The sequence below is a fragment of the Podarcis cretensis genome (assembly GCF_951804945.1).
Source record: "Podarcis cretensis genome assembly, chromosome: 2".
Taxonomy (NCBI): Eukaryota; Metazoa; Chordata; class Lepidosauria; order Squamata; family Lacertidae; genus Podarcis; species Podarcis cretensis.
Window position 1 is genome coordinate 121534840 of NC_137171.1, and position 26000 is coordinate 121560839.

The 26000-nt window shown below is 47.3% G+C and overlaps 2 protein-coding genes and 1 long non-coding RNA gene across 6 annotated transcripts in view; 1 reads left to right on the forward strand and 2 right to left on the reverse strand.

Annotated features, from left to right (window-relative positions):
• Nucleotides 1–26000, reverse strand: part of LOC307209129 — a 64194-nt gene that overhangs the window by 9396 nt on the left and 28798 nt on the right. The gene's annotated exons all lie outside the window — the stretch shown is intronic.
• LOC307207901 (antigen peptide transporter 2-like) overlaps nucleotides 1–26000 on the reverse strand; it is a 58623-nt gene that overhangs the window by 9396 nt on the left and 23227 nt on the right. The gene's annotated exons all lie outside the window — the stretch shown is intronic.
• Nucleotides 1–26000, forward strand: part of LOC307208856 (major histocompatibility complex class I-related gene protein-like) — a 27749-nt gene continuing 1749 nt past the window's right edge. The window contains exons 1-7 of one of the 4 annotated variants that reach the window (XM_079963863.1): nucleotides 1–178; nucleotides 12719–12994; nucleotides 19446–19721; nucleotides 22838–23125; nucleotides 24439–24526; nucleotides 25231–25259; nucleotides 25921–25957. In XM_079963863.1, the coding sequence (XP_079819989.1) occupies nucleotides 94–178; nucleotides 12719–12994; nucleotides 19446–19721; nucleotides 22838–23125; nucleotides 24439–24526; nucleotides 25231–25259; nucleotides 25921–25957 (1079 nt within the window). In that variant the 5' untranslated portion in view covers nucleotides 1–93. Of the gene's footprint in view, nucleotides 179–12718; nucleotides 12995–19445; nucleotides 19722–22837; nucleotides 23126–24438; nucleotides 24527–25220; nucleotides 25260–25920; nucleotides 25958–26000 lie in introns of all 4 variants that reach the window. The other 3 variants (XM_079963861.1, XM_079963862.1, XM_079963860.1) reach the window with 3 other exon arrangements.

Below are 26000 nucleotides of genomic sequence, written 5' to 3' on the forward strand. Positions count from 1 at the left end.
TCCGCGGGCGGGGCGGAGAGCGGGTCTCGGAGTCGGAGGGAGAAGGACGTCGCTGGAGTAAGAGGAGAAAAAGGAGCTTCGTTTTGGGGGGAGATGGGGGTCTTCCTCCTCCTCCGCTGGCCCCCCCTGATCCTGGGGGCGGCTGCCCACCTGCTGCTGCTGCTCCTGGACTGCGCAGGTGAGGACTCTGCTCTGGGCGGGGGAAGAAAATCATTTGCACTAAGCTCGGGGGGGGGGGGGGGACGACAGGACACATGAGACTTTGAGAATTGCATTTCGTGGGCACTGAAAGGGCGATCGCGGAGTTTCTTGTCCGAAGTGGAGTCGGATCCCTTCCCAAAGATCTGTTTCCCAGACTTGGGGCTTTGGGGCAGGGGCCGCTTCCCTCCTGGGCTCGGGGCTCAAGCAAAGAACAAGGCAAAGCTGGAAGGTGTTGGCAGGATTCATGGGGGGGAAAGGGACTCGCCTGTCCGCCCCCCGCAGCTTCGGGTTGACTCTGGTTTGTGAGTGTGTGAGAGAGAGAGAAAGAGAGAGAGAGAGACAGACAGACAGACAGACAGACAGACAGAGAGTACAGGTCTTTCCTTTTCTATTTTTTACCTTCCCTCCTCTAACCCTCAGCCGCTCTGAAAACTCAGCTAAACACTCAGGAGACCAGCCTGGGGGTGGGAGCTGGACGCGTGTAGAGCTGACTTCATTGCGGGGGGGGGGGGGAACGTCTGAATAAGGGGTCCCCACCCGCAATTCCCAGTGTTGTTTTGTTCAGGAAATCCCTTTCACAGCCACATTCATAATCAGGTTCGCCTGCTTTACAGTTCTGACTCCCCCCCCCCCCAAAAAAAAACCCCTTCCTGTTGCCTGTCAAAAATGTAGATTTTGCAAATTATGCAGGGGCTCCTCTGTTCCGTTTCTGTACAGCCCCTTTCACTACGTTTTGAACACTGTGTATCTGAAGAAGTGTGCATGCACACGAAAACTTATACCCAGAACAAACTTAGTTGGTCACTAAGGTGCTACTAGACAATTTTTTAATTTCGACTGCGTCAGACCAACATGGCTACCTACCTGAATCTTTATTGTAAATGTTTCTCTAATGGAAAATGGTATGAATATATTACTATCTTTAGTTTAAAAGTTGCTTGTTGCATAAAAATTCTCAATGTAACTTAAAAGCTTTAAGAAGTAAAGAGCAAGACCTGTTATTTCTCTCTTGAACCCTCTCGATTTGGGGGTCAGCCCCCTCACTGTACTACAGGGCTGGGCAGAGGGTGGTGGAGACCCCTGGTTCCTTCAGATTCCTCCTCACTTTGGGGTCTCACGTGTGACTCATTTTGTGGCTCTTTGTCTCCCAACCACTGAGCAGAACTGCCTGTGTTGTTTATCCAGATGCCACAACCAGAGGCAGCCTTGCTCTGAGCTCTTGTGGTTTGAACTGGGGGGAGCCCCTGCCCTGGGAGGGGAGGGTCTTAGAAGTGGGTCCCATTTGATCTGGCCTGAAAGGAAACCGAGCCAGAGGAGGTAGCAGAGTCGACACACCATCAAGGCGTATGTAATTCAAGCAAACTCATCTTGCAGGTTTACGCTTCCTTGAACTTTGTTTTCCACAGTGGATCTCCCTCAGCAGGTGGTAGATTCTCCTTCCTCGGAGATTTGTTAGCAGAGGTTGTATGGCCATCTGCCATGGATGCTGCAGTCGAGAGGCCAGCATCGCAGGGGGGCTGGACCCTCAGAGTCCTGTCTATGGTTTTTATTTCCTAGTTGTTTTGAGATGAGTCACTGGCCAAACTCAAGCGGGCTTCTTCCTCCTTAAGGGTAAAGTTGTCCAAAGTGCATTCAACACAATTTTCACAGGGTCCTCAAGGACCACCTCTTTCTATATGAACCTACCCGGACCCTGAGATGATCTTCTGAGGCCCTCCTTCCTGTGCCGCCTCCTCTAGAGCAATGCGAGAACAGGGCCTTCTCTGCAGTGGCTCCCCGTCTGGAAGGCTCTCCCCTGGGAAGTGTGCCTGGCACCTTCATTATACACCTTTTGAATAAGTCAGGCACAAACATTCCTTTTTAACCAGACCTTTGGTTGATTTGATTGACATCCTTTTAAAAGTGTGGGGTTTGGGGGAGGGGACATGTTGGCTTTTTTATTATTGAATATTTTGTGGTTTTGTATTTTGATTTTGTTCTGTGAACCGCCCTGAGACCTCCGGGTATAGGGAGGTATATAAATTCAATATATAATAATAATTATACGTCCCATTTCTGCTACCTGAGGCAAAACAGGAATAGCCTCCTCTTCCCCTTTTAGCACTGTGCCCCTCTACCTTCCGCCAGGGAAATGCCCCACACAGATTTTATGATCAGCTCCCTCCCTCCCCAAGTCTTTGTGAGCTGTTTCTGTGGGTCTCGGATAATCTCTAGGCAGAGAATGGGACAGGTGTTGGAAGGAAGGCCTCATCTTTACGCCCAAATCTGTGAGGCCTTTCTTGGTACTGACAGTCATCTTTTAAAATGGAGTTTATATCCTCACCTTCCTCCCAAAGGAGCCCAGGGTGGGAATTAAGGGGCTGCAGCTGTCTTGGGGGGCCCTCTCTGTGGGGCTCATCCTGTACCCTGTACAGCGGTGGCCCTAGAGAAGTTAAGAGAGTTTGTGTACTGGTCCAGTAAACGCTTCCGCTGCGCAACCAGCAACAGTTCTCTTTGCAGAGCATTGATTAAGTCCAGTGCAGAGATTCTTGTTGCAGTACAAGCTTCAGAGTCTCAGCAGCAAAGAAATAACGACACAGGGAAGCCTGTCTTTCCACAGACAGGTTTATTGCCGAAAGATAACAGAAACACCTCCGGAGCTTTCAGACATTTTTGCTTCACGCCCCCCCAGGCAGAGAAAACAAACACTCTTTATATAATGAGCAACTTAACAACTTAACGAGCTTGACTACTTAAAGTCACATGACATTGCTAACTTGCCAGCGTCTTAGGTTTCACACCCTAACACCCCCTCTCGCTGGCAATACAAAAACAAAATTACTTCAGACCCATTTCTTCACAAAAGTTTTCATGCCGCTGAAACCCAAGCGGTTTTGTAAAACCATCAGCTTGATTTTCATGACTGGGACAGTAATTTAATTTAACAATTCCTGCTTTTACCGTTTGACAAACATTTTGAAAGCGGATATCCAAATGTTTTGTACGACCTTTAAACTGCCCATTTTGTGCTAACTTAAGACACGGTTGATTATCACCCCATACAGTGATTGGAGTGATGGCCTTTTCATACATCTCTTGTGCCAAGCATTTGTAAAATTCTAAATCTCTACATAACTCAGATAAGGCACAGAACTCAGCTTCTGTTGACGACAAAGCAATCAGGTTCTGTTTCTTGGATCTCCACCCAATCAGAGAGTTACCAAATTTTATTACACAGCCAGACACTGATTTTCTATCCTTTAAATTTGCCCAATCACTATCTGCCCAACAAGTAATCTGTGCTTGTCCTTCAGAAGATAATTCAAGGCAAAAATCTTTGGTGTATTGTAAATATCTTAACACTCTTTGAATTCCTTTCCATGCATTTACACTAGGTTTTGAAACTTCTCTGCTGAGTAAGTTAACAGCGTAAGCAATGTCTGGTCTACTCCATTGCGAAAGATGAAGTAAGCTTCCCAGTGCTGACTGAAAGATTTCAGCACGCTTGAATTCAGCACTATCCTTGAACTCATTGTCTTTTATAAAACCCATTTCCATTGGTGTTCTAACACCTGCACACTCCGTCATGCCAAACTTTTTCAACATTTGCAATATCTTGCCTTTTTGATTCAGTAGAAAACTGCCATTTTTGGTCCTATCTATCTGAACACCAAGATAGACCTTTACATCTCCAAGATTCTTAACTTTGAAGTGTTTATTTAACTCTTTGGCTAGTTTTTTTACTTGTTCTTGTGTCTTTGAAGTATAGATCAGGTCATCTACATAAACAAGCAAAGATTCTTGGGCATCTCCTGAACCTCTGAAATATAAGCAGTTGTCAGCCTTGCTCCTGCTAAAACCAATGCCTACCAAAACGTCATTCAAACACTCATTCCAATTATGAGCAGCTTGAGTCCATAAATAGATTTATGTAGTTTCCATACCTGATTTGATTTACCAATTTTCAATCCTGGCGGTAGCTCCATATAGAGCTCTTCTGCCAAGTCTGAATGAAGATAAGCTGTAGAGACATCAAATTGATTCACTTTGAACCCTTTCTGAGCAGCAACTGCTAATAGTGCCCGAAGGGTTTCACTCCTTGAAGTGGGTGCATAGACTTCGGAATAATGTAACCCCTCTCTTTGCGTAAAACCTCGAGCTACAAGCCTTGCTTTGTACTCTGGTTTCCCCATCGCTGTTGTCTTTATCCTGTACACCCACCTACAACTTACTGCCTTGGTACCTTCTGGCAGTTTGGTGATGGAAAACACACCCAGTTCTTTCATAGAATTCAACTCTTTTTGCATGGCCTCACGCCACCAACTGGCCTCCTCCTGGGGTAATTGCTCAACCTCCTCAAAACTCTCAGGTTCTCAATTTGCCAAACCAGCCCAAACACTAATAGCTTGGTACCTTTCAGGAGGTATACCTTTGTTGGCATGCTTGGAATGCCTTAACAGTTCCTGCGATGTTCCTTCAGTTTCCCCCTCTGACCCAGAATCACTAGTCGTCACCTGTTTGTCACTAGTAGTTGAAGAACTTTCTGATTCTGACTTTACACGTCTCTCTTGCTGTACGGGTGAACTTTTAGAGCTAGAAGATTCTGACTTTACAGACTTGGGTGAACTAGACGATTTCTCACCCTCATCCTCAGACTCAAATTCCTCAGCCTGTTCTGGAACTAATACCTGCCCTGGGGCCTGAGTTTCATTGTTACTGTTCACCACATCAAATAGTATGTCAGGATTTCCATGAATTTTATTCCAACCATCCTGTTCACAAAATTCCGCACTTCTGCTGATTGTGATTTTTGTTTGATTGCCTTCTACATTCACAAATCTCCAACCTTTTGTGTTTGCTTGATAACCACAGAAAAGCATTTCTTTAGATCTAGGATCGCCTTTCCTACGTTGTGCCCTAGGCACCAGCACATAAGCACAACATCCAAAAACTCTTAGATGATCAATTTTTGGTTTTTTTTCCAAATAGCATGAAGTAAGGAGTGTTGCCTACTGTGCTATTGTACACTCTGTTAAAAGTATAATTCGCATACAGTGCAGCCTCAGCCCAAAACCGCTGTGGAAGTCCAGAATCAAACAGCAAAGCAGCAATGGCTTCCTGTAATGTTCGAAATTTTCTTTCGGCAACTGCATTCTCCTGTGGTGAATAGGGATTGGTAAGTCTATGAACTATACCTTTCCCTTTTAACCACGTCTCCAGCGTGTGGTTCACATATTCCCCACCACGATCTGATTGTATTTTACGCACCCTGGTGCCAAATTTACATTCGACTTCTTCAATCCAATCCATCAGGATGGAAGCTGCTTGTGATTTTTCTTTCAGAAAGAAAACCCAACTAGCCCTTGAAAAATCATCCACCAAAATTTGCATAAATCTCGCACCTCCAAGTGATTTGACTGGCATAGGGCCACACACGTCTGTGTGCACAAGTTCAAAGGGTTTCTTGCTTACTCTATCAGATCTGGGATAGTTACATGTCTTAACCTTAGCATGTTTACAAGCACAACAATCCAGAAAATTTGGACAGGGTTTAATGTTACACTCCTCAGCTAAATCTGGCATCTTGCTTACATACTTAAAGCATATATGAGCTAACCTTCTGTGTAGTAGATGTGCACAACCTGTATGAGGAGCCTTATTTACACACTTAGCTTGCGCTTCACCTGTTGAACATCTACCTGCTGCTAACTGCTCTTCATCCAAAACAAAAAGCCCATCCTCACAGGGAATTTTAACTAGCTCCTTCCCCTGTTTCGAAATGGTGCACACATCATTTTCAAACTCAACCTTAAAACCACTTTTTACCAGGCATGACACACTCAAAAGTCCATTCTTCATTCCTGGAAGAACGAAAACAGGAAGGTTAGTTTGCAAACAATTAACATAAATTGTGCCTTTAAGGTTCATTTCTCGTTTACTATTGTCTGCTATAGTCACAGTTTTTGCAACTGGATGTCTTGCAGTTCATCAAGCTGCCACTAGATGTCGCTGGAACTAAACTGTGACTTGCTCCACTGTCAATTATCCACTTCAAGGTTTGTTGGCTCCTTTTAGGACTCTGTTGTGCTGCCATTGCAGATAGTCCCTTATCAGCACCTGCTCCCCCTCTGGATCGTTGATTCTTGTAGTTCTCACTTCGTCTTCCCCTGTAGCTCCGGAAACTGACCTTGGACTGTTGAAATTCCTGTTGCTTTTCCGGACACTTTGCTATCAAATGAAACCTGCTGCCACATCGAAAACATGACTTGCTGGCCATAGCAAACACTTGTGAGGCTTCCTTACAGCTCTGCCTGCTAGTTCTCCCACGCTGGGAATTATCTGAACATCCAACCCTTGGGGTATTTGAATTATCAATACGTTTTCGATGATGTTGATATTCTTGCTCACACAATCTACCAGTCACATAATTCATATTCAGCTGGTCCTCTGGCAAAACTTGTAAAGTTAGTACTAAGTTTTCAAACCCTGCATGCAGACTACTAAGCAGAGTATAAACTTTAATATTTTCAGGAAAATTCACACTTGGAGATGACAGTCGGTTGAAATACTCAGTTATCTGTGACGTGTGTTCAACCACACTATCCCCTGGCTTCAGTTTCAACTCATACAAAGCACGTATAATGTTCACCTTCTCTCCGGGCGTGGCTCTATGGTGAATTCGCCTAAGAGCTTCCCAAATTTCAAATGCAGACCTTAAATTTTCCACATGAGGTAATTGGGAATCGTCTATTGATACCATCAACATGCATCTAGCTTTAGTGTCCATTTTATCATGTTCCCTGTTCTGAGCATGTGCAGCAGCCTGTTGCTCTGCTGTGGCATCTGCTGCAACAGCCACAAACGGCTTTCGCCTCTGGACATAGTCAGCCCACACTTCTTTGGCTTCCAACCAGACTTGAGCCCTCTTAGACCACTGCACGTAATTAGCAGAGTTCAACTTTGTAAAGGGAACCTGGAAATTTTCCACTGCCATTCTTGGGGTCGGCTGCTACTCCCTCTGTGTGCCCTTGCTTCTCTTTCCCCTTGGGATTTGTTTTACTCACTTTTCAGACGCCTCCAGCCTCCTCTGAAGCCTTTTAAACTTTTTTCCCCCCTCCGTCTCTTCACTAGCAACCTACCACCGTCCTCTGTTTTTATTAACAAAACAAAAACACAACGGGAGGTCAAGCTAGCCTTTTGCAGCTAATGAAGCTGTAAATCTTCACTTATGCAGCTCTCTCAACTTTCTGCAGCCTCTCAGTTCCTTTAAGAGCTGGATTTACGACCAAGCCGGTCTTCTCTCATCCGAAAGCTGCTTTCACTTTCGCTGCATGCAATACAGCTGTAGAAACGTAGAAGGATCCATAACCTAAGAGAGTCTGTGTACTGGTCCAGTAAACGCTTCCACTGCGTAACCAGCAACAGTTCTCTTTGCAGAGCATTGATTAAGTCCAGTGCAGAGATTCTTGTTGCAGTACAAGCTCCAGAGTCTCAGCAGCAAAGAAATAACGACACAGGGAAGCCTGTCTTTCCAAAGACAGGTTTATTGCAGAAAGATAACAGAAACACCTCCGGAGCTTTCAGACATTTTTGCTTCACGCCCCCCAGGCAGAGAAAACAAACACTCTATATAATGAGCAACTTAACAACTTAACGAGCTTGACTATTTAAAGTCACATGACATTGCTAACTTGCCAGCGTCTTAGGTTTCACACCCTAACAGAAGTACCATGGAGCCTTGGCTCTTTCCTCATGCCTAAAGGAGGCACACAGCCCCCTTGGTACACATTCACTGTGACTTGGGAAGAGGGTTAAGGAGTGTGGGGAGTGAGCAGAAACAGCAAAATATGCTGATAAACATCAACAAAAGTTACTGTATTTTTTGCTCTATAAGACGTAATTTTTACCTCCTAAAAAGTAAGGGGAAATGTGTTGTGTGTGCATCTTATGGAATGAATGCAGACTGCGCAGCTATCCCATAAGCCAGAACAGCAAGAGGGATTACTGCTTTCACTGTGCAGCGATCCATCTTGCTGTTCTGGCTTCTGGGATTCAGAATATTTTTTTTCTTGTTTTCCTCCTCCAAAAACTACATGCGTCTTATGGTCTGGTGCGTCTTATAGAGCGAAAAATACTGTGATTGCTTCTGATGGGGATCTGCTGTGGAGACTCATTAGGCCCCCTGGTGGCCAGAGCTCTGTCCCCCTTCCTGTGTTCGATCTCGTGAAGGGGCAAGTGTGGGGAAAGGGGATGTGGGGCCACATGTTGAGACCTGACCCCAAAGTTGCATTTGCCCTCCTGCCCCTGCTATCCCTGTGGGGTCTTCTTTCTCAAGTGGGGAACCCGCTCTGTGGGTGGCAGCTCAGACCATTGAAAGATTGCAACATTGAACCATTTAAGTATCAATTATCAAAAGGGGATCCAGAAGGATCTCAGATATTACATGTCAATTAACTTTACATCTCCCTGGAAAACTGGTGGAAATTGCAGAAAACTGGAATGCATTTAACTTGAAGGATTTCAACTGTATGCTGGAATCACACCAATTATATATGCAGAAGGCAGAGAGCTCTTTTTGTGCAAGGTTTTCCCAGTACCGAAAGAGCCTTGAAGCTCTCTGCCTTGCATAACAGATTCTGGCAGGTTCTCACAGGATCTTGTGGGGCTCTCCTGAGTTCCCAGGAGATCTTTCCAAAGCCTCCCAGAGCCCAGGAAGCAAGACCCAGGTCAGACCTGTTCAGTGCATGGCTCCAGAAGGCCAGATGGTGGGGCGGCTCTAAGGGAGTTGCTTCGCTAGGCCCGTTTCTGCATATATGAGCCATCCCAGTCAGGGCAGACAACTCTGAGCTACCTGGACCAGTGTTCTGACCCAGGAGGAGGCAGCTTCCTCTTCTCCCAGTATATAATAATAATAATAATAATAATAATAATAATAATAATAATTTTTTATTTGTACCCCGCCCATCTGGCTGGGTTTCCCCAGCCACTCTGGGCGGCTTCCAACAAAGATGAAAAATACACTAAAATGTCACCTATTAAAAGCTTCCCTGAAGGGCTGCCTTCAGATGTCTTCTGAATGTCAGGTAGTTGTTTATCGCTTTGACATCTGATGGGAGGGCGTTCCACAGGGCGGGCGCCACTACCGAGAAGGCCCTCTGCCTGGTTCCCTGCAACTTGGCCTCTCGCAGTGAGGGAACCGCCAGAACGCCCTCGGAGCTGGACCTCAGTGTCCGGGCAGACCGATGGGGGAGGAGACGCTCCTTCAGATATACTGGACCGAGGCCATTTAGGGCTTTAAAGGTCAGCACCAACACTTTGAATTGTGCTCGGAAACGTACTGGGAGCCAATGTAGGTCTTTCAAGACCGGTGTTATATGGTCTCGGCGGCCGCTCCCAGTCACCAGTCTAGCTGCCGCATTCTGGATTAGTTGTAGTTTCCGGGTCACCTTCAAAGGTAGCCCCACGTAGAGCGCATTGCAGTAGTCCAAGCGGGAGATAACCAGAGCATGCACCACTCTGGCGAGACAGTCCGCAGGCAGATAGGGTCTCAGTCTGCGTACCAGATGGAGCTGGTAAACAGCTGCCCTGGATACAGATTTGACCTGTGCCTCCATGGACAGCTGTGAGTCCAAAATGACTCCCAGGCTGCGCACCTGGTCCTTCAGGGGCACAGTTACCCCATTCAGGACCAGGGAATCCTCCACACCTGCCCGCCTCCTGTCCCCCAAAAACAGTACTTCTGTCTTGTCAGGATTCAACCTCAATCTGTTAGCCGCCATCCATCCTCCAACCGCTTCCAGACACTCACACAGGACCTTCACCGCCTTCACTGGTTCTGATTTAAAAGAGAGGTAGAGCTGGGTATCATCTGCATACTGATGAACACCCAGCCCAAACCTCCTGATGATCTCTCCCAGTGGCTGCATGTAAATGTTGAAAAGCATGGGGGAGAGGACAGAACCCTGAGGCACCCCACAAGTGAGAGCCCAGGGGTCTGAACACTCATCCCCCACCACAACTTTCTGAACACGGCCCAGGAGGAAGGAGCGGAACCACTGTATGACAGTGCCCCCAGCTCCCAGCCCCTCAAGACAGTCCAGAAGGATGTTATGGTCGATGGTATCAAACGCCGCTGAGAGATCCAGCAGAACTAGGAAACAGCTCTCACCTTTGTCCCTAGCCCGCCGGAGATCATCAACCAGTGCGACCAAGGCAGTTTCAGTCCCATGATGAGGCCTGAATCCCGACTGGAAGGGATCCAAATGGTCCGCTTCTTCCAGGCGTGCCTGGAGTTGTTCAGCAACCACTCGCTCAATCACCTTGCCCAAGAATGGAAGGTTTGAGACTGGGCGATAATTGGCCATCGTGGCCGCATCTAAAGATGGTTTTTTAAGAAGCGGTTTAAGAAGCGGGTCTGGAAAGGCTCCCTCACGGAGGGAAGCATTCACCACCTCACGAAGCCCATCGCCCAGTCCTTCCCGGCTAGCTTTTATAAGCCAGGATGGGCAAGGATCCAGGAGACAGGTGGTTGGCTTCACTCGTCCAAGCATCCTGTCCACATCCTCGGAGGTAACAGATTGGAATTGATCCCACACAACTTGACCAGACAGGACTCTAGCACTCTCCCGCCCCGGCCCTGCTCCCACGGTGGAGTCTACTTCTTCCCGAATCTGAGCGATTTTATCTGCAAAAAAATTTGCAAAATCATTGGAGGAGAACATGTGGCCCGTACTGGGCCCCGATGTTACAGGTGGTTCCGCTAAATTGTGAACCACCTGAAGAAGTCTCCTGCTGCTGTTTTCTGCAGATGCAATAGAGGCGGTGAAGAAAGTCTTCTTCGCCGTCGCTATCGCCACTTGGTAGGCTCGACGTTGAGCTCTAACCTGTGTCCGGTCAGATTCGGAATGAGTTATCCGCCACCGGCGCTCTAGCCGTCTCAACGATTGTTTCATTGCCCTCAGATCTGTGGAAAACCACGGGGCTCTCCGGGCTCCATGCAATCGGAGAGGGCGCTTCGGAGCCAAACAGTCAATAGCCCTGGTTAACTCTGCATTCCAGCGGGCCACCAGGGAATCGGCTGAAAGGCCATCAACATGGGATAAAGCATCCCCTACCACTCTCTGGAAACCATTTGGATCCATTAAGTGGCGGGGGCGGACCATCCGAATCGGTCCCACCTCCCTGCAGAGGGGATGGGTCGCAGAGAAGTCCAGTTGCACCAGGAAGTGATCTGACCATGGCACTTCTTTCGTTTCACTTTTACTTAGTGTCAGATCACCAACATCCATAGAGGTAAACACCAGGTCCAAGGCATGTCCGCGGCTATGGGTTGGGCCAGACTTATTCAAGGACAGCCCCATGGAGGCCATGCTTTCCACGAAGTCCCGAGCGGCCCCTTGTAAGGTCGTGTCGGCATGGATGTTAAAATCCCCTAGGACAACCAAGCTAGGTGTCTCCAGGAGAACATCCGCCACGACCTGAAGCAGCTCGGGCAGGGAATCCTTGGTGCAGCGGGGAGGTCGGTACACCAAAAGGAATCCTGTACTGCCCCTATTGCCCAACTTCCAGAACATGCACTCAGAAAACTGGGTCTTCCCAATAGGACGCCTGGTGCAAACTAATGACTTCCTAAAAATCACTGCAACCCCCCCTCCCCGCCCACATGACCTGGGTTGCTGTGCGTAAGAGAAACCTGGTGGACAAGCAGCGGCAAGGACAGGCCCATCTACTTCATCCAACCAAGTCTCTGTTACACATGCCAGGTCAAGTCCTCCATCCATGATCAAGTCATGGATGGCAGTGGTCTTATGAATCATTGACCTGGCATTGCACAGCAACACTTTCAGGTCATGTGGGTATCCCTTGCTGATTCTAGTATCCATCCTGAAGCCTCACAGGGACTGCTGGACTCTGCTGCCCAGGAGGACTCTCCTGTATGTGAGTGTCTGAGGGCCCTGCTCCTTCCTGCCACTCACCATCTGGCCTGGGGCGGGGCCTGAAGCCTCACAGGGACTGCTGGACTCTGCTGCCCAGGAGGACTATATGGATTTTGCTTCATCTGGTCTCCCCTCCATCCACTTCCAGTCCTGAGCCTGCTTAGCTTCCGTTCGATGCCTGCATCCTGAGCCTTCAGACCATGTTGTGGGAGCTCTCATCAGCTTGGCGCTTGCAAGTGGGGGGCAATTCCTGCCCCCTTGGCAAAAAGGGGAGGGGCTGGCCTCTCTCTCCCTCACACGGAGCCTCAGCAGAGACATGCAGAGATTTAGTGCTGCCTGGCAGAGCTTTTTCTCGCCCTCTGCTCCATGGGCTATTGTTGTTGTTACTTGTATTTATATCCTCTCCCCTTTTCAACTCTGATTCTTAGGTTCCCTCTGCTCTGCCGCCTCTATGTTTAAGGGCAGGTCTACAAACTCCCCCAAACCCTGCTGAACTTTGGATCTCCTGATTTGGGGCTGCTGCCTGTAATACAGCAGGATTAGGCTGCTGCCTTCATCTGCAGGACCCCTAACTCTCTGCCCCCTTTTCTCTTCCTTTCCAGGCTCCACTTCTCACTCCCTGCGCTACTTCTACACAGCCGTGTCTGAGCCTGGCCAGGGGCTGCCCCAGTTCATCGCTGTGGGGTACGTGGATGACCAGCAAATTGATCAGTATGACAGTGACACCAAGGAGGCGCTGCCTCGCGTCCCCTGGATGAGGAAGGTGGAAAAGGAGGATCCTCAGTACTGGAACACGAACACTCAGATATCTCAGGGCACTGAGCTGGTGTTCAGGGAGAACCTGGAAATTGCAAGGAATCGCTACAACCAGAGCGGAGGTGAGTAGAAGGCAGGAGAGTAACAGAGTCACACCTCCCCCCCCCCCATAACATTTCCTCCAAGGGCCAGAATTGCAGGGAAGGGGCTGCTGGGAGGAAAGGAGATGGAGGGTGGGGGTCTCCACCAGGGCAGAGGCATCTCCCCCTCCCTTAATGAAGGTCTTAATGGGGGCAGGGATGGGGTGGGGGTGGGGGACAGAGAGGGAGACTTGGAGGGCAGAGATCCCCCCCCAGTATGACCCTCTCTGGACCTGCACATCCTACCCAGGAAATGTCTCCCTTGCCTGTGCTTCCTTCCATGCTAGGCTTAGCTTAGGCCTTCTGAGGTGGGAATCTGTCTAGTTCATTTTCCTCTGGGAGGGGAAGAGAAGGGTGGGATCCTGAGGCTGAGACAAGCAAGCCTTGAGTTCTGGTCCTGCTTAAGGAGAAGCCAGCTGCCCAGACAGAGGTGCTGATTGGCTGACCCTTCTGATCATCACCAGGCCCCTCCCTCTCCCTGGCACAGTGTTGAAAGAGAAGCCTTGAATGGACTGGGTTTTTTTGGGGGGGTCATAGTGCCAAATACATGAAGTGGGGGGTGGACCAGAGCCCCCAAGGCTCCCACACCTCCAGCAAGCATTATACATCTGTACTTACTTTGATCTCTTAATGGTCTACACTTACGGAAGAGTAGCAGGACCCTTTAGAAAGGTCTTTCACCCCTTTTGTCCAGTTATGACAATTTCTGCCACACTCCTCCCCCACCCCCTGCCCCATCCAGCCTTGAAACTGTGAAGACAGGAATCATTTAAACTTAGTAAAAGCTGGTAGACATCCAGCAAAAGCCTCTTGGCACACATTTTTGTTTTTATTTTTTATTTTTGTTAAAGAAATATTTATTAAGGTTTTTCAGAACAACTCCAAATCAAAACAATACATCAAAATTAACAATCAAAAACAACACAACAAAACAACAAAAACAAAAAAGAAAAAATTATTGCTTACTTGCTAGTTTTATAACCCTCTTTCCTGACTTCCTCACATCTCCTTTTTCTGCGTTCCCCTTTACACAAATCAATTTTAGCAATTTCTTACCTTCTTTCCAATCTTATTCAATATTGTACATTCCAACCTATTATGCATTTATTTTCCTTCTCTTTTAAGAAAAAAAGAAAAGAAAGTTTTATCACATGTTCTTTGTAATTTAGCTTAGTCCTTTATATCATTTGTTGAAACACAACATAATAGTACTCTGGTCTTGCCCCTTCCTTTCCACATCATTTTTGCATATTTCTTTTTACCAAACCCCTAGTGCCCTATTATTTTTGTATCTCACATCATTTTAACATTCAAACATTTTACAATGTTTTTGAAGATATTCTTTAAATTTCTTCCATTCCTCTTCCACCGATTCTTCTCCCCGGTCTCGGATTCTGCCAGTCATTTCTGCTAATTCCATGTAATCAATCACTTGCATCTGCCATTCTTCCCGGGTGGGCAAATCTTGTGTCTTCCAGTACTTTGCGATGAGTATCCTTGCTGCGGTCGTTGCATACATAAAAAATGTTCTATCTTTCTTTAACACCAATTGGCCGACCATGCCCAAGAGAAAGGCCTCTGGTTTCTTAAGGAAGGTATATTTAAATACCTTTTTCAGTTCATTATAGATCATTTCCCAGAAAGCCTTAATCTTTGGGCATGCCCACCAAAGGTGAAAGAATGTTCCCTCAGCTTCTTTGCATTTCCAACATTTATTGTCAGGCAGGTGATAAATTTTTGCAAGCTTGACTGGGGTCATGTACCACCTATAGATCATTTTCATAATATTTTCTCTTAAGGCATTACATGCCGTAAATTTCATATCAGTGGTCCACAACCTCTCCCAGTCAGCGAACATAATGTTATGACCAATGTCCTGTGCCCATTTAATCATGGCTGATTTAACTGTTTCATCCTGAGTATTCCATTTTAACAGCAAGTTGTACATTCTCGAAAGTGTCTTGGTTTTAGGTTCTAACAGTTCTGTTTCTAATTTTGATTTTTCCACCTGGAAGCCTATTTTTTTATCCAAATTGAAGGCTTCTCTTATTTGGTGATAATGTAGCCAATCTCGCACTTTATCTTTTAGTTTCTCAAAACTCTGCAATTTCAATGTATCTCGGTCTTGTTCTAGTATCTCCCAATATTTTGGCCATTTGGCCTCCATATTGAGTTTTTTCAAAGCCTTGGCCTCCATGGGTGATAGCCACCTTGGAGTCTTGTTTCCCAATAAATCTTTATATCTTGTCCAGACATTAAACAAGGTTTTTCTGACAATATGGTTTTTAAATGCTCTGTTAACTTTTACCTTGTCGTACCACAAATATGCATGCCACCCAAAAGCATTATTGAACCCTTCCAAATCCAAAATGTCAGTGTTCTCAAGAAGTAGCCAGTCTTTCAACCAGCAGAATGCTGCTGATTCATAATAAAGCTTCATGTCTGGCAGGGCAAACCCCCCTCTTTCCTTAACATCTGTCAATATTTTAAATTTTATTCTGGGCTTTTTGCCCTGCCAGACAAATTTAGAGGTATCTCTTTGCCACCTCTTGAAACAATCCATCTTGTCCACAATCTGTAAAGTTTGAAACAAAAACAACAACAACGAGGATAGAATAAATTTTTATAAATCCACACAAGAAGAGGGAAAGCCAAATTCTTCCTCTTCCACCTTAAAATAAGGTGAAATTCTGTATCTGATGTTCAGATAACTATCTTTTAAAGCATAGTTCAGAGCAAAAGTATGTTACACGTCCTTGCTTTAGATCTTTAAGCAGAGCCGGGAGACGGACTTCCTGGTTGCGTCTCCCGCTTCAGTGTCCAAATTACTTATTTTTTTTTTAACAGTCCGAATTTCTTAAGCTTCACCTACTCACGGTAGTTGTTTCTTAGCCGAATTGTCCCAAGAAAAAGGTCAGCGCTCACCGACAGCAGCTTCGCGGCTTCACTCCGCGGAAAGAGCGATCGACCCTCAGCACCACGCCAACCCCGTCACTTTCCAGAGCCCCTTACGGGGTTCCTTTCCAGTTTCGGGGGACGTTTAAGGTGCCCGCTGGGTCCCACGGCCACAGGCTTCCGCTGCCTGTGGTTTTCCAAAAGGGGTCTCCGCTTCGCCGTAGCGGACGACCCTTTTCCACGGAGCTCCCTCTTCGCAGTTAGAAGAGGGCAGCCATTGCCGTTCACGCCGCCTCCGGAAGTCCACATTTTTGTTTTTAAAACTTCCTTCTGAAATGAGTCAGAAGATGTTAGTCCTTTTGAGACGTTAGTTGTGTGAAAGGAGCCAGCATGCTGGAAGGGTGGGGGGAGGTAGTTGTGTTTAGCCCCAAAGTTGAGTGACTCCCCCCTCTAATTGCAATTTTGGAGCAGAACTTCAGAAGTGGGAGCCTCTGCTGGGTCTGGAGGGAGATCTCTCTATGATTTTGCACCTTTACCTTCCAGGCTTCTATACTTCCTCACTTCCTAAGCAGGCTCCCTGCTTCAGGACTTTAGCCCTGCCCCTAACGGCATCAAAAGGTGTCCCAGCACTTCAAACAATAACTGAAGGGGAGGGGTAGAAAGGTGGGTGAGATTGACAGATGTCAGATTCACCCTCCTGCCCCTTTTGGCCCATGGGGGCAATCCAGGATCTGGCCCTGAAGCCAAAGAGATTCCCCACCGGTGAGACAGAATAATGGAGGTGGAAGGAGCCTTGCCAAATGGGTCAGCCTGAGTGTGTCCAGAGCCCTTGTAGGGCTTGCAAGGAAGAAACCCAGGGGGTCAGCTGAGACCAAGCCAGCGCTGCAATGGGCAGGTCTGCTTTTCTTGCAGTGGGATCAGGCCTGGCCTTGCCTTGCAGGCTTCCTCTTGGGCTCCTGCGAATTCTGCTTCTCCCCCTTTTAAAAATGGGGATTGGGTCCCTCCTGAGCCCCTGCACCTATCCATGGAAAATGCCCCATAAATGTCACCAAGGGGCGCCTCTCGATTCCTGATCATTTCTTGCAATTGCCACTTTAAAGGTGCCACGGACAGCCCTGGAAATGTCATCTGATTCTGTTTAAAGACAATGTTGAAGGTACAGGTGTATCGTGATTGATCCCACTTAACAGCTTGAGGAAACGGGAGGGGAATGAGCTTCATTTATAAAATGAGGGAGAAAGCAATTTATGCTGAAGAAGCAATGAGACAGAGCAACTTCCCTCCAAGCCAAAGCTCCATATCCAGACCAGCTGGTGGGGTTTGTGGTTTGGTTTGTTGTTTTCATAGGTCAACCACAAATCATTGTTTGAGTGCATAAAAAGAACTCTATCACCTTGGGACATGGTCTTGGAAAAAAGACTTCTTCATGTTGAGTAGTTCTAGAGGGAGGACTTAAAAGTAGCACTGTTACAATCCTTCTACATCCGAGAGGGAGCAATTTCCCTTCTCCTCCCCCTGCACACCTTTATGGGGCTTCTCCTGACCCCCCCCCCAAGCTGATTTGTGGGGAACAGACGGGAAAGAGATGGGGAGAAAGCCCCAGTTGTGTGAGTGGGACTTGTTCCTTCTGGCTCCCGCTAGACTAACTGTGTTATGCTGAATCCAGCCCAGAAAAGCAGGATTTCCTTTGAGAGAGGCTGCTCTAATCTAAGGCTTTATATTCTCCAACTCAATTCAGCTGTAAGCCAAAGGCCCATGAGGTGAAAGAGGAAGCCAGAATTACAAGTGAGAGCAACCTGGTGTCCTCTGGGACAGCCTCTCCTCCATTGCTGAGCTCCCTCAGGCTACACAAAGAGCAGCAGAACTCTGTACATGGCCAGGAGCAACCATTGCCATTTCCCATCCTGTCTTGGGGTGCCTGACGTAGCTTCTCTCCATGGTTTTGGTGTGGGAAATCAAAATGGCTGTCTGCTGACCCTGCTGGCTGGCCTAGAGAAGACCGGGCTGGGGTCCTCAGCACCCGTGGGCCCTGCCAGGGGTCTGGGGTCTCAGCGGGTGCCGGGTGATGCCACCTGCCAAGTGAAAACACCAGATCAGTGCTTCAGATACTGAAATTGAAGAGCAGATTTAAAAGTCACGAGCATTAGCATATATACATCTCACAGTTATGTGGTCTGAATGAGAGCAGAAAAATCTATATTTCCATTTCAACCAGTTGTGACTGAAGTAACAGAGGTCAAAATTTATCCATGGCACCTCTTTCCACAGCAATAAATGGGATGTACTGAATCTTTGAGCTGCCTTCCAATAAAGTCAGTTGATTCGATTCCCATTTGACTCCCGGATTTGACTCCCGGAACCGTTTGAAAACCAAGGCCCGTCTTCCTGCACTCAATCGGAGGTTTGGCTTCCAAAGAACGTTCGCAAATCGGAACATTTACTTCTGGGTTTGCGGTGTTCGGGAGCCAAGCCGTTTGACATCCAAGGAACCACTGTATAAGGATCATGTGTTCACTGATGAAGAATTTATTTGGTGGACGTTGATTGGCTAGTGAAAACCAGCTCTTCTTTTATTATCGATCGACTGAAGGTTTTATTAAAGTATTTATAATATGTAGTTTCCATAAAAGTGTAACAAGATAGTATGCAACCTAGAAAGTTAAAATAAAATCAGGAAAAATCCATAAAATGTACATAAAACATCAGCAAACACTATTTATTTATTTATTTATTTAAATGTTATTGTTGTTGTTTTGAAGATTTGGTGGTAGCCCCCTGGGGTGCGCCGGAGGGTGCAGGGACCCGCCATCTTTGGCAAGGGCAGCCTGGCTTCTGCTGAGAAGGGGGGGCCATTTTGAAGTGGGGCAAACCCCCCTTTCGGCTTCCCTTTCCCTTTCCCTTCCAGGCTATGAGGAAACTTCTTTTTCCAAAGGCCCTTCCATGACTTCCCTCCTTTTAGGGAAAAGGTCCTTGATATGGAGAAGCTGGGGGGAGAGAGATGGAGGGGAAGAGGAGACCCTCTCTCTTGAAAGGGCCCCCAATGTGTGGGTGTCCCCCTTCGATGCTGCCCCTTTTCTCTTTCTGGGGGGAGGACAGGGGGAGGCAGCTGAGGCGTCCCTCCAAAAGGGGCAAGATCCAGAGGAGCAGAGCTGGGGGAAAGGGGGACAGTCTGTGACCTCCGACCTGCAAGGGATGCTCCTGTTGGGCAGGAAGGGAAACCCCACCCCTCCCCCGCCTCCAGGGAGTTGGGAGAATCCACTAGGAATTGGGGGGGGGGAGAAAGTGTGAGGCGATGAGAGGGAGGGGGCAGTTAAAGGGGGGCTTTACAGGCTCAGGATTGTAGTGTTTTCCCTCAGTGAAGGTGTTCTGCGGATGAGCCTTCAGAAAGATACAGTGCTGGTTGATTCTTCTCCCCTCTGACTGCTGCCTCTTCCCTGAGTCTGAGGCAAATAAATCCTTTTTCCTGGTCTCTTTTGCTGATGGGGGAGGGGCTGCTCTGACCCCCCTTGACCTCCTGGGCCTCTTCTGGTCCTTCCAGGGATCCACATCATTCAGAACATGTACGGCTGTGAGCTGAGGTCAGACGGGCGCAAAGGAGGGTATTACCAGGACAGCTACGATGGGAGGGACTTCATCGCCTTTGACAAGGAGACCCTCACCTGGACGGCAGCTGATACGGGGGCCCAAGTGACCAAGAGGAAGTGGGATGCTGAATTGGCCAGGAACCAGTACTGGAAAGCGTACCTGGAGGAGGAGTGCATTGCGTGGCTGCAGAGATACCTGGACTACGGGAAGGAGACTCTGCTGAGGACAGGTGAGGGGGGGCAGGGGGAGGGGAGGGGGGCTCAGTGGGGCAGTTTCCGTACAGATTCCCCTCCCCCCCTTAACAGCCTTCCTTTCTGGACCAAACAGCAAACACTTTTCTTGGTGGGGGAGGCAGAAATAAGTTTGGGACTCTGGGAGGAGAAAAGGGGTCACTTCAGAGCATGATTTGCGGGGCAGGGATGCTTAAAACAACCCCCATGCCCCTTTGGCTAGAATAAGGGATGGCAAAAGACAAATGGGGGGAGGGGGCACAAAGAAACAGCAGGGAAGGGGCCAGGAAAGCAAAATGCATTTTAAATTCAGTAAAAATGGACAGATTTGAGGGGAGATACATGAAAACCTTTTGCCTTTACACTTGGGTAGGGGAAAGTGGGGCAGATTGATGCCGAAAAATCCACTCTCATATTTTATGTACCAAAATGAGTCAAATGATAAAAAAATTGCTTTATGCATGGCATAACTAATCAATATTGTAATAGCAATCAAAAGAACCATTAAAGTTAGAAGATAATGAGAATATAATGACTTGAGTAAAAAATGGGTTTTGTTTCATTCTGCTCCACCTACAGGGCACTTCAATACAAAGTGTAAATTGTATGAGAATGGTAATTATTTACAAAATTTTAATGAAAAAGAAATTTTTATTGTGAGAGATCATAATCAGCCCTACAATTTGTTACTTAAAGATCTAAATGACATATCAAAACTAAGTGTTTCACACATATCATAGACTTTATGAGCAGGTTTTCTTAACAAAACTTCAAAACTTATACTACCGTAATCTTTCCTCAAACACATATCCATTAAAAAAAAAAACTTTGGAAAAACTTTAAAAAGAATAAGAACTCACATTAGGTAGTCCAAAAATAGAAATTTAAACAAAATGCTTATAAAAAATAAGATATTTCCTTAACATTTAGCTTCTATTGCACATTATATCCACGGAAGTCAAAAGAAAAAGTATAGAGATGATGTTGCTCGGTCCCTGCCCCTGCCATCCTAGCAGTTCGAAAGCACGTCAAAAGTGCAAGTAGATAAATAGGTACCGCTCCAGCGGGAAGGTAAACTGCGTTTCTGTGCGCTGCTCTGGTTCGCCAGATGCGGCTTAGTCATGCTGGCCACATGACCCAGAAGCTGTACGCCAGCTCCCTCGGCCAATAAAGCGAGATGAGCGCTGCAACCCCAGAGTCGGTCACGACTGGACCTAATGGTCAGGGGTCCCTTTACCTTTACCTAACAATTCATAATACCACTGAACTTACTTAAAAATCACATGTAATCCTGATTACTGATTATTTACCTTAGGTATTATTAAATCTTAACTAAACAACGAAAAACAGCATTGGAACACTTTTACATTTCACGTAATTTTTTAGTTGGTCGCGTTAAAAACACACCTCCTCTCGTCAAATGCCAATGGGGAACTGGCGGGCAGCGCAGTCACAACTGTCATACTCACACATGTATAGACACGTTTTAGTGATGTCACAACACGAATAACGTTTCTCGATATTGAAATATTGTTGGTGTATCAATGTGCCCCTTGCATCAATGTCCCCCGCCTCCCCCTACATACTTAGGGGGAAAGTCTTTGAAACTAAATTAATTAACCTTTTTTAAAATAGAAAATGTGTGGGGAGCCCATAAAATATGGATGCAGCCCCCTCACTAAGTCTGTAGGTTAGCCACTCATGGCCTAAAAGCAGAAAACCTGCACATAGTGAGAGAGTATGAGAATTCCCTCTTCTACCTTCTTCTATTTTTTATTTGTGAGGAATTTTACTTTTTTCCATGGGGAACATTCAGAAGTGTCATCTTCGCCAACCCCGTGCCTTGAAATGATACAGTCCACTCTTCCGCCTTCAGGAATCTGGCACAGGGGCCAATCTAATGATCAAGTGTTTGGACTGGCTTTCTTCCTGTCTCTATTAGCTTTGCTAATATGAATATTAATTCAAAATGAAATAATTCTAGCATCCTCCCTTTTTGAGGACTGACACATACATATTAGCCGTGCTTAGAGAGATCTGAGCAATTTCATCTATGGGGCCTGGTGATAATCCACCCCAGAGACACTGAGCATATTTCTTGAGGTTGAGGGTTTCACCCCAAAATCCACATTGAAGCGTTTTCAAGGGTGACAACAAGGGCAGGCGGGAGAACCAGAAAGGAGCTCTGTCTATTCCTGGGCTCTTGGCTTTGTTCACTAACTATTGGGCTAAAAAGTCCCAGAGAATAGAGAGCAGCGAGTCCAGCATTTCTTCCCCCTCAAGAGAGGAACCAGGATCAGCCTGAGCTGCCCTCAGTTCATGACTTGCAACTTGGAAGGATCTGAATGAATCCCACCATTGGGGACCGGGTGAAATTTTCCCCTCAGCCTGGAGGCAGCTCCCTGGGACAATCTTGGAACCACAAGTTGTCATGGTTGAGTAGTGTTGGAGCTTTGCAAGATGACAATTCAATTTTTTTTCAACTCTGGCTCCGGCTTGGTGGAACGCTCTGTCTCATGAGACCAGGGCCCTGCAGGATCTGATTTCTTTCCGCAGGGCCTGTAAGACAGAGTTGTTCCGCCTGGCCTTTGGCTTGGAGCCAATTTGATTCCCTCCCTCTCTTTCTTTTTTCTTTTCCTTCTCCTCCTGCGATGAGGCTACTTTTTGATATTTTAATGTTTCAATATTTTAATGTATTTTAATTTTTTTTTAAGTTGTATTCATTCAACTTGTTTTTATTATTGCTTGTAAGCCGCTCTTAGCCCGTCCTTGGCTGGGGAGGGCGGGGTATAAATAAAAATTATTATTATTATTATTATTATTATTATTATTATTATTTGTACCCTGTCCTCCCTTCCAAAGGAGTCTGCTTTGGCAAACAAAGGATAAAACATCTAAAAACTGTTCCACCATAGACACTGACTGGGGAAGATGCCAAGGCAGGTTGAGGAATCCCATTTATTTGCAGTTCTTTTTAATTTCTGGAGATGCGAGATTCTGACTAGGTTGCCCCTTGGGTCCCTGCTCCTCTGCTCTTAAAAAATGCAGGATTCCTCCAGGCTCCCGTTGTGGATGTCTCTCTCTTAACCCCAATTAATGATTGCCCTTTTTGCAGAGGCTCCGGTGGTGAAGGTGACCAGGAAGGCAGACTATGACGGCCTGGAGACCCTCGTTTGCCAAGTCCACGGCTTCTACCCCAAGGAGATTGAGGCCAACTGGGTGAAGGACGGGAAGGTCTGGCAGGAGGGCACCCTCCGAGGATTGGTCGCCCCCAACTCGGACGGGACCTACTATCTCTTGCTCAGTGTCCAGATCGACCCCGAGGAGAGGGAGCGCTTCCGGTGCCGCGTGGAGCATGACAGCCTGGAGAAGCCTCTGGACGTGGCCTGGGAGAAGGAGCCTGGTGAGAGACAGACAGACAGACAGACAGACAGACAGACAGACAGGAGGGGAAGGGGTGGGCTCTGGGAGGGGGATTTCCACCCAACTCCTCAGATGGGGAACCCCAGCTGGATCCTGTCTGTGTCTCTGGAGGGAAGCAGCTGAATCGGAATCTGTAGATTTCAGCAGAGATGCAGCCTTTTCTGGCATGTGTCTCAATTTGGATGTTGTAGGTAAAAACGGTGTCATCTTTTTGCCTTTAAGCCCAAGCAGTTGTGATATCACAGAATGTGGGCAGATGTGTTATTTCTTCAAAATCAAATTATCTCCTCCACATGGCTGATTTACTCACACACACTCTCTGTGACTGAAAAGGGGGCAGTGAACTTAAAAGAGGGAGCCCTGGACTGAGTGCACTTCACAGTGAAAAAGATTCTAACTTGCTCCTCCTCACACTCAGGCCCAGCTAGAAATACTGATATTCATCCCCACTCAGCCCAAACACCCGCACACCGCTGGGAAGAGGAAGAAGGGTCTTTTAATAACAACGTTCGTCTCTCACACACCACCAGGAAAGCTGCGCTTGCAGGAACCAAAGCAGAATGTCTAAGAGCAAGACTCCCTTTTCCCCAGCAGGAGCCCCTGAACGCACATCCCCACCCACACCCCAGACTCCCCTTCTCGCAGGCAGGCAAGCGAGAATTATGGAAGCGGCCCTTGAGCCAAAGACTCACCCAGGCAGGGCAGAGGGGACCAGGGCTCACTCACTAGCGCTAACAACTTCAGAGATTCCACCCAAACAAAAAAACCTGGACATTTTGCCTCATTTTAAGAATCTGTCTGGACAGACATTTTAAGTCTGAAAAAGAGGACGTGTCCAGGAAAAACCGGACGTATGGCAACCCTACACAAGATGCTTTTTTCTAAGGGTTTGTGCCTTCCTTGAAGGCCTGTAATGCTGGGCTCTCAGAGGGGGGTCTCAGAGGGGAGGGAATCCCTTCCTCTCAGGGTCAGGACAGAGAAGGCTGAAGCACCTGAGCAGGAGGAGACCTGCTGTTAAGTCTTGAGTCTGTGATGAAACAGGTGTGCCTGTCAACTGTCTTCCTAAAATATATTGGGGGTTTTAAAGACCTCTAATGCTGAAAACATAAACTCCCTTGTATCGGGGCCACTACAGAGAAGACCTTGGCCTGTAAGGAGAGAGAGAGGGCCTGCTTTTCACACATAAAATCCTCCCGGGCTCATAGCTCAGCACCTCCACTCAAATCTCCTGCTTGAGGCCTTGGGGAGCTGCTGCCGCCAGTCTGAATAAAAATGTCTCTTGTCCCCTTTTAGTCAACCTGGGGCTCATTGTGGGAGCCATTCTGGGTGTCATGGCTGCCATCCTGCTGGTCTCTGGAATCATCTTCTTCATCCGCAGTAAGTAAATCCTGGATGCGTTTGCTGCCTCTCCTGTGTCTCCTTTTTTAAGCCTCCGACTGGGAATGTGCTGGTGGAGCTTCCTGGAAACTGCCCCTTGTATCCCTACAGAGACCCCTCCCCATAAAACACTCTCGAACATGAACCAAAAGTCATAGTGGTCATTGCTTTGTACTCACTCTGTGCTTAGGAAATTCACTTTCCACCTGACATTTTAATCCATCCTAAGCCTTCAATCCTGTGAACAATTAGCAGGGAGCCTTACTTACAAATCTTTAGGCGCCAGGCAAAAACATTTCTCTCAAACCAGGCCTTGAGCTTTTTAAGTGTGAGTTACTGGTTTGTTTTTGTTTTATCATGTATTTTGTGCTCTCATTTTGTATTTTTATGTGGAGAATCACCGAAATAATACTCCGAAAATGAATGAAGGGACTGGATAATGTTTCCTTCCAGCCTCTTGGAATTTGTCCACTGCCTAGTTTCCCCATGTTGATTTTCTGATTTAATTTCCTCAGTTTTTTCTACTTCTTTATAAAATGAGTTCTTTGAAAAGCTCCCCTTCCTTGGAGGTGTTTGGAAGAGACAGGAGAAGCATCTGCTGGGAAGGTTTCAACATCTGAGAGCCAAATTGTCGAAATGGATTTGAGTGGCCTCTGGATGTCCCTTCCAGCTCTGACCTTCTGCTTTTGTCTCTGCAGGGAAACAGAGCGAGAAATTAGTCTACAAAGCAGCCTCAAGTGAGTGACTCCTCCCCTCTCTCTGTCTGACATATTTCCCCCCCAATATGGAGCAGGAACAGGTTGCAAACAGACCAAACCAAACCTGGTGGTGGCCTAGTCTTGAAGCCCAAGACCCTGATGGGAAGCTTCAGCCTGTCTGCTCAGCCTGTCTGGACAGCAAGGGGTCCCTCAGGGCCAGGAAAAGGCTGCAGAGAGACTGTCGGCTGAGGGAGGGGCTCCAAGAAGGAGCAGGAGGAAGAGCCAAGGGGGGGGGAGAGAGGGGTCTCTGGGGGTTTAATTTACTGGAACCTGAAGCTAAAGATTTGGTTCATTGGCTCAAGTATGTGGGTGTTAGGAATCCTCCGTTCTGGATTTGGCACCACTGCTCTCCCTCCCCAGCTTCTGCCTTTCTGCCCCCTTCCTGCCTAGATCACACCCACCCCCGCTCTGGTCCCCCGCTGCCTCCATGCCAAGCTGTGCCCATCTCTCTTTGCCCTCCAACATCTGCTTATCCCCCCACTGCTGTCCTTGAGCCCCCTTGCCTCTGGGCTGCCTGTCCCTGAACTCTTCTTAGGCCCCTCCCCATATTGAGACCTATTTGGGATGGGGTTGGAGAAGGGCTGGGGGGGGATCTCCCTCCCCGGGATCCTAACTCCTGTGTTTCCTCCCTGTGTTTCAGCAAGTGACCAGGGGTCTGACAGCTCTGCCAGGGGTAAGTGGGGGTGCAGGTGGGGGCAAAGTGGGGCTCTTGCAGAAGAC